The sequence below is a fragment of the Dromiciops gliroides genome, chromosome 3 (assembly GCF_019393635.1).
Source record: "Dromiciops gliroides isolate mDroGli1 chromosome 3, mDroGli1.pri, whole genome shotgun sequence".
Lineage (NCBI taxonomy): Eukaryota > Metazoa > Chordata > Mammalia > Microbiotheria > Microbiotheriidae > Dromiciops > Dromiciops gliroides.
In genome coordinates this window covers 409,036,059-409,044,627 of record NC_057863.1, presented here as the reverse complement: position 1 = coordinate 409,044,627, position 8,569 = coordinate 409,036,059, and the positions used below count along the sequence as shown (strand labels likewise).

Genomic DNA, 8,569 nt, shown 5'->3' with positions numbered 1-8,569 from the left:
TGTGGTGACAATGAATGAACCTTCATGGCTGGATGATTATGCTACTTTGAAAGTCAGAATAACTCCCAAAGCACTCACCCTGAAATAAAATCAAACAATGGAGTTGTATCACTTTTGACAAAGACATTTGTTGCCAATAAAGAGAATGTGCATTCTTCTTGCCTTTTTTTAAAATAAAATCTAGGTGACAAGTTATATTATTCCACTCAATCTACACAAACCAACACTTTATCAGATAAAGTTCCTCATTTTACAAGTCTCCATATTCAAAAAACACACACAAATTAGCATTTTGTACACAAATGTTTATTTTTCAAATAAACATCCCCTTTAAACACAAGGAATGAAATCTAAATCTTCATAAAGATGAATTCAAAATGAAATCCCTCCAGTATATTGTGTGTAATCACTGTGTCCTTGGTCACTACTGGCATTTACTGTTTAACATCAAAAACAAAGACAGGTTATTTAAAAATCATGCTACTGGATTTCTAGCTCTTCTTCTATGACCAGTTCTATGCTGATCTGCAATGTTTAAAATTTTACATCACCGAATTGAAGCAAGTTTAAGGTGTGAACAGCTGTGCATTAAACACAAAAACAAACAAATAAAATTATAAGATATAGTCAAGTTCATAACGAATATAGGTGTTTTTTTCATCGTTGTAGATTCTTGGATAATGTGCTATGAGTGCATCCTGTGAACCAATGTAGATAGAATTGTAAATCTTCCAGTACACATCTCTGACTTTTCTGGCTGGATGAAACAAACCCTAAAAATAAAAAATAAAGAATAAAATTACTTTAGTTTTTCAAGCATCAGAGTGATGTTATCTGCTTTCCAGAAGCCTCTTTCAAATATAAACTGTCATCCAGCAGTCTGGATATTTTTTCTTTTCAAAGGGTAAATCAATTTTCTAAAACTATTAAGCAATTTGTTCAGACAAGATCTGATTTTTTTGTCAAATTCCTTAATGAAGTAACTGCACTGCCCATATATATAGTGTCCTATAGATAATTAAGAATGGTAGTTTATTAAAATTTAGTAATTTATTTTTACCAAACTATTTTCATCATTACAATAACTGATTTAAAGTTAAAGCATAAATTAAACCTTTTTCAATTTTAACATACCTGCAAACAGTACTGCAACATTCTGCATGGTCCAATAGCAACTCTCAGGCCTTCCAGGGCTCCCATAACTGCTTGAATAACATGAGGGGATGTCTCAAATACATTAGGCCAAACGTAATTCAACAAATGATTAAGAGAATCTTCACAACCAAATCCATACACCCCAAGAGACATGTGCTGCACCACTGCACTGGCAGTCTGTCTGTGTACAAGATCTCTGTAACAAAACAAAAGCTGGTTTTAGTTTTATAGAAAATATCTAACTGCTTACGAGAAGCCTCCCTAATTCAGAATATTAACCACAGAAAATACTCCATATATTCAATATTCATTCTAGGAAAATCAAAGCACTGCTGCTATCTGGAAAGTACTTCTTATCATTACAACTGAATTCATCTCAAAAGCACAGTATACTGGAAAACTGTTCCCACCCCTCCCCCACCAAACTTAAAAGCATTTCATTAGAATTCAGGAAAATGAGCATCAAAAAACCTATTTTTCAGATCTACTAGTAAAAGAGCAGGAATAATGCACATAGCATGATGATTGAAATAACACAGACCGAAACCTTATTAAATTTGCACTTTACAAATTCAGAATCTGAGATAATTCGTTTCTGATAAAATACTTTCAAAAGTCAACAGCTGGGGCAGCTAGGTGGTGCAGTGGATAGAGCACCGGCCCTGGAGTCAGGAGTACCTGAGTTCAAATCCAGCCTCAGACACTTAACACTTACTAGCTGTGTGACCCTGGGCAAGTCACTTAACCCCCATTGCCTCACTTAAAAAAAAAAAGTCAACAGCAAAGGGGAAAATTCTCTGGTTTTTTTATGTATTCATTGAATAGCCTGGTATCAGTCAGTAATACAGACCTACTGTTAATTATAATTTGTTTTAATCAAAACAAAATCTAATTTACATGGAATCTTAAGAGGAAAATTAAGTATTCTATGTAACTGTTTTTTGTGTAACTGAAGTTTATGACTGAAATGCTTTGCATCTTGGACATTTTTATTGTTGTTGTTCAGTCATTTCAGTTGTATCTGACCTCATTTTGGCCTTTTCTTAAGCAAAGATCCTGAAGTGGTTTGCCATTTCCCTCTCCAGCTCATTTGACAGATGAGGCAAACAGGGTTAAGTGACTTGTCCAGGGTAACACAGCTAGTAAGTGTCTGAAGCCCAATCTGACCTCAGATCTTCCTGACTCCAAGCCTACTATTCTATCCACTGCACCACCTAGCTGCCCTAGCTATTTTTAGTCTTACTATAAAATCAAGGTTAACAGTACCTACCCTTCAGCACTGTGAGGATCAAATGAAATAATATTTGTAAAGTACTCAGCACTGTTGCTGGCCCATAGTATGTGCTTAATAACTACTTATTTTCATCCTCCAATTTGGATAGAATTATAGAATCCTACACTCCTTCTTACACTACTGGATATGGGGAACATTAATTTAACCTTCCCTGGATGACAAAAGATCATGATGGTGATCAGCAAATATCCTCACTGACGTCCTTTGGGACTACCAAGGGACAAAGGAACACTACTCTGCAAAACAAGTCAAGACTATTATCTTTTTATAGTGACTTTCAAACCATCACCTCCTAGACCAGCTGGTGGCCCACTAGTTTCCCAACATTTATTTATTTATTCTTTTTGCGGGGCAATGAGGGTTAAGTGACTTGCCCAAGGTCACACAGCTAGTAAGTGTCAAGTGTCTGAGGTTGGACTTGAACTCAGGTCCTCCTGAATCCAAGGCCAGTGCTTTATCCACTGCGCTACCTAGCTGCCCCCTTCCCAACACTTATTAAACTAATACCTTGAACTTTACAACCGGCTGAACATTAACTCCATACCCCTTCTGATCAAAAGAACAAAAAACGCCAAACAAACAACAAAAACAACCCAGGACTTTGTGGTGATAAGTTTTTCTTATTGCTCAAGGGTTTTTTCTTTTACTTCTGTGTTCAAGACAGTCTTCCTAAAGCTGAGGCTTCCTGAAGTTAAACCTCCAGATGTATGCATATAAATATATGTTTAAACAACACCTGAAAAGAAATGGTCTATAAACCAGTTTCAGATGTTATCCAACAAATCATATAACTTTTATATTTCTAACAGCAATAAAGAGAAAGAAACCAAAACTTATTAACTTCAAAAAACTAACCTGTCCATCAAAGCATCTTCAAGTAATGGCGTTACGGCATATATATAGTCTTTTCCCATTTCTCCAATGTACTCAAACAAGAAAGAAAGTGATTTTAAAACACCATTCTGAACGTTCAGTTCCGGAACTCGATATTCATTCATCAATGCAGGCAGGACTGTAAATGGTGAACATGTCTCTGCTACAATAGCTATGGCCACTGTTGTACATACTCGGTTTTGTCTTTCTTGAACTTTGAGGTTATTTAGCAGTGTAGCCAATACATCATGAGGTCTAGGGAAAAAAATACACCAGAAAACTTAGCATAAAAGTTAAAATTAACTATATTAGAAAACAACAACAAATAGGATTTCATATAATGAAATATAAAAGATGTGATACTCGATATTCTCAACAGATTTTAGTTAATACTCCACTTGTTAGAGATATGGAAGAGAAGATTCATGTAGGATGTATCTTCTAAGACTAAGATTTTATGGTTCTAAAAGCCTCTCTTCAAGTACAAATAGGTAATTTAATACTGTTGCCTGTTTCTAAAAGTTACTTTAATGCAATTGGTTCATTAAACTGTAGCAAAAGTTTTCATTTCTAAAATGGAAAGTCAAGAAAATATTAACAATGAATTTAATCTATATTCAGAACACCTAAACGAGTGGTTGGCAACACATGGCATTAAGTCTGCATGGTCTCGAAGCAACTGGTAAAGGTACTGGTACCATATCCCAGCATAGAGGGAGCAATCCTTTCTCCTTTTCCTCTCCCTTCTACTCTCAAGCAAGATATGAAGAATGGTTACTGACTATGGTTGTCATCTCAATGTCATTAATAGCTATTTGTTGAAAATTAGCTAATATTTTTATTGAGATAACTATGACATTGTGGAAATGCTCTTTGGGAGGGACAAAAATAAAACTTGCTGAATGAACTATGGCCTCATTTGTAAACACAGTATGTCACTATGTCAGAGAAGACACATCAAATCTGTACTTTATCTTTATTTGTGATCTTTCTAATTTTGTTTCTACTAGTACAAAGTGAAAGCTCCCATAACCCTGGATAAGGTATAAGGCAGGTTAAGTGAACATTAACATGGAAGACCTTTTAGTCATGTGTATAAACTGATTTACTATCATGGTTTTTGTTAATATTTAAGAATACTTCCTCTTGTATCACTAACTACCTATTAAACATTTTGAACTGTTCCACAGACACCTTAAAATCAACACATTCAAATAAAACTCATGATCCCTCCTCTAAACTCACCCTTCTTCCAAACTTCTCTATTTCTATGGAAAGCACCATTATCTTTCCAGTAACCTAAGCAACTTTGCAGTCATTTTGGACCCTTCCCTCTTCCTTACCCCACCATATCCAACCAGCTACCATGTCTTACTGACTCTAATTCTACCATGCCCTCGAATCTATTCCCTTCTCTTCAGTGATATGACCACTGCCCTAACTGAAACCCTTATCACATCTTGCTTGTACTACTGCAAGTTTCCTTTCTCAAGGGTCTCCCCTCTCCAACCCATCTTACATAGAGCTATCAAAATACGTTCTGAACCATGTCACTCCATGCCCAATAAACACCACCTGGATCATATATATACTCCTTGGCATTTAAAGCCCTAGACAACTGCTTCCAACCTCTCCCAACTCATTAAATATTTCTCCCCCAAGCACTCCTTGGCCAGACAAACTGGCCTGTCTGCTGTTCCTCACAAAGAACCTTATATCTTTGACTTCTGCACTTTAGTACTGGCTGTTGCCCATCTCTGGAATAGATCCCCTCCTGACTTCTGCCTCTTAAAATCCCTAGTTTCTATAAATTATAGCTCAAGTACCACCCACAAGTGGCACTTCCTGATTCTTTCCTAGTTGTTCATTCTTCCTCCCAGAAACTGTCTTTCATTTACTCTAGGTTTTTTGTTTTTCTTTTTTTTGGTGAAGCAATTGGGGTTAAGTGACTTGCTCAGGGTCACACAGCTAGTAAGTGTTAAGTGTCTGAGGCTGGCTTTGAACTCAGGTCCTCCTGAATCTAGGGCCGGTGCTCTATCGACTGCGCCACCTAGCTGCCCCCATTTGCTCTGAATGAAAATGGTGTTTGCTATAATAGAATATAAAATTTTTGCAGTGACAGACTATCTTTGTATCTCTAGGGCCTAATATGTAACTAAAGCACACTGTAGGTGCTTAATAAATGTCTGTTGAACAAGACTTAAAACAGCAGCACTGTTTAACATAAGTATGATATTTTGGTTGTATAAAACAGAATACCCACAAGCCTAAAACAGAAATATATTTCAACTGTAATTCAAGAAAAATGCCATGAACATTTAGAGAACTGGTGAACTCTGAATATAGACACGCATTTTTTAACATTCTTCATGTTTCTTGCTTTTTTGGGAGGCAACATAGTTAACATGGAAATGTCTTCCATGATTTTACATGTATAATGGGTATCATATTGCTTGCTTTCTCAATGAGTGAGAGAAGGCCTGGAGAGGAGAGAATGTGGAACTCAAAATTTTTAAAATAAATATTAGAAATTTTTAAAAATTCAAATATAATTGAAGAAATTAAAGAAAATACTCTCCCAACTAAATTTACTTAAAATTTAAAAGTTGGTTATTTTGGAAAATGCTAGTAAAAAATAAAGGTGCCTTTTCAATTATAACTACTTATTTAAACATTCATTACCTTCAACATGTAAACATATGACCAGTTTAAAATATCACAAGATATTTATAATAAAGGACAAAAAAAAATCAATAAAATTAATATTACTTACCCAATGGCTTTCGCAATATAACCAAATGTGTTGACTGTGGCTCTCCGGATAGCTTTTTTATGAGCTTTTAACAATTCTAAAAGTTCAAAGCAAATTCTCATCCACTCTCTTGCAGACACATATTCCGCTCCCCTAATTACAAAACATGCCATTAGATATTGATATTATGAATAAACCTTTTTAAAAGCAGGATATAAGACATGTGACAACTGAAATCACTGTGTCCCCTTCCTTCGTGTTTTTGGGTCGTAATTAACAATATTAATTATGTAGACATGTGTGGGGTATGGGGTATGGTGAGGGGTAAAAGGATACATGTGTGCAACACAACATCTAAGTTACCCACCAGGTCTCACTCTACTGGAGCCATTAGCACAATGTTATCAGCAGTGTCTATCTGGCATACATATGGGGCAGTCATCTTAAAAGGCTGTAGTATTGCTACCTGGATGCCAGAGGATACTCAGCCTGTAGATGCCTTCAATGCTCCCACAACAATGAAGCTGTGGCTTCAAGTGATAGCACTAGATAGCTCCACTATTAAACTATAGCTTCTTAACATTTTCTGTGTCATGCATGTCTTTAGCAACCTGGTGAAGTTTATGGACCCCATCTCAAATAATGTTTTTAAACACATAAGATAAAATACATAAGATAACAAAGGAAACCAATTCTATTGAAATATAGTTATCAAAATCGTTAATAAAAAGTTCATGGATCCTGGATGAAGAATTCCTGAGCTAGTGGGTAGAAGAGAGAGGACTGGACCAACGTTTTCATTAGCAAAGGAACTCCTGGGTGAGGATGTGGGCCAGCACCCTTCTTTGCAACCAGAGATTAAAGTGACTTGCCCAGGATTACAGGGGGAAAAAAAGAATAAGCTTTTTCTTAAAGGTAAGCATATGCAATTCTCTCTCACAACTGCTAACTCAATGCCAATTAGTAATCAATAAAATTATACAAATGGAAAATTGGGTTAGGTCTTGAAATTGTTTGAATAAAACTGATGAACAATATCAATCACTAATAAATTGATGATACAGGCTAACCTTAACAACTTAAGATTATTTTTAACAAATGAGTATAAATAAACAATTTATACACTCTGGGAAATATCAAATTATTATTTTCAAATGGACAGTTCGGGGGGAGGGGGGAATTTTTAAAGCTTTTTAGCAATACCTGTCAGCAATACGTCCAACAAGATCAATACAGTTTTCTTGTACTTTCTCATGTCTGTTCTTTAAGATTGGTGTAAGCCTTGGCAATAAGTCTTTAATTGGTGGAGTCATCTTGTGCATACCTATTTAATGAAAATCAATAAATACTCAATTAATATTTGAACCATATTTTTATTTATTTCTCCCTTTATTGAACAACTTGTGTACACAACTAGATATAAGACTTTCAATTTCCTAAAGAGAACTTCCAACACTGATTTTTAAATTTCATTTTTGCCATCAACTTTCAATTATACACATTAGATGAAAGAAAATCAGTGAGGTGGGCAAAGTGGTAAACAATCCCCAAAAAATTTTATTTGGTTTTGGAATGTGTTTTTCTACTGACATTGAAACAAGGGTCTCTCTAATGATCTGGCAAAGAACACTACTCCTTCAAACCAGGGGTAGAAGTTTAAATTAAAGTAAAAATTTCAGAAAGGGCCCCCTTACCCTTTAACTGCAAAACAAACAGATCTCCAGTCTCCCTGCAATGCAGGGGATACTTGGGTGGTATTTAAACCTATGGAGAGAAAAAAAGGAGGCAGCTGGCAGGGGCTCTTGCTCTCACTCAAGATTTTTTGCTCTGATTGATTTGCTCTCCATTGTCTTTCCCACTTTCCCCAGGCAAACCATAAGGTTTGAAAACCCCATGCACACCAGAGCCAAATGATTATCCCTCAACAAATTGAATCTTTCAAGTTTAAAAGGGCTTAATTGATTTGGGGATTATATGCATATTTATCAATGCAGTGTTTTAGTTCTCTAACTTTCCACAAATATCTTTCATTAAGTTAGTAGGATGAGTAGCTGCCACAGCCCATAGCTGACTAGCTTCATGGAGGTTACTTGGGGCCCCTTCAAACCCTGAATGGGTTGCTTTTGACAGGAGCTTTACTTCAAACATAATGAAGCAATACAGTGAAAGAGATGCAGTGTAGCACAGTGATTAGATAGAGGGCTGGACTTGGAATCAGGAGACCTGGGTTCAAATCCCACCTTAGACGCTTATTAGCTGTGCCAAATCACTTACCTTCTCAGAGCCTCAGTTTCCTCATCTGTAAAATGGGCATAATACTTGCACTACCTACCTCATAGGGTTGTTGTGAGGAAAGCGCTTTGAAAACCTTAAAGCATTATATAAATGTGAGTTATTATTATTATCGGGAAAGCTACCTTCTTCATTACACTGCTCTCTTACTAAAAAGCTCATCCTCATTCTCCACTTTCTAAAAATCATTTACTCAGGGCGGC

At 36.0% G+C, this 8,569-nt stretch overlaps 1 protein-coding gene across 4 annotated transcripts in view; it reads right to left on the bottom strand.

Moving 5' to 3' along the window:
* Positions 1-284: 284 nt before the first annotated feature.
* SF3B1 (splicing factor 3b subunit 1) overlaps positions 285-8,569 on the bottom strand; it is a 49,395-nt gene continuing 41,110 nt past the window's right edge. For 2 of the 4 annotated variants that reach the window (XM_043991805.1, XM_043991806.1), the window contains 5 exons: positions 7,278-7,398; positions 6,096-6,227; positions 3,305-3,577; positions 1,135-1,351; positions 285-773 (listed from right to left, as the gene is read on the bottom strand). In XM_043991805.1, coding sequence (XP_043847740.1) covers positions 615-773; positions 1,135-1,351; positions 3,305-3,577; positions 6,096-6,227; positions 7,278-7,398 — 902 coding nt within the window. In that variant the 3' untranslated portion in view covers positions 285-614. Of the gene's footprint in view, positions 774-1,134; positions 1,352-3,304; positions 3,578-6,095; positions 6,228-7,277; positions 7,399-7,768; positions 7,839-8,400; positions 8,443-8,569 lie in introns of those variants that run through there. The other 2 variants (XR_006355530.1, XM_043991807.1) reach the window with 2 other exon arrangements.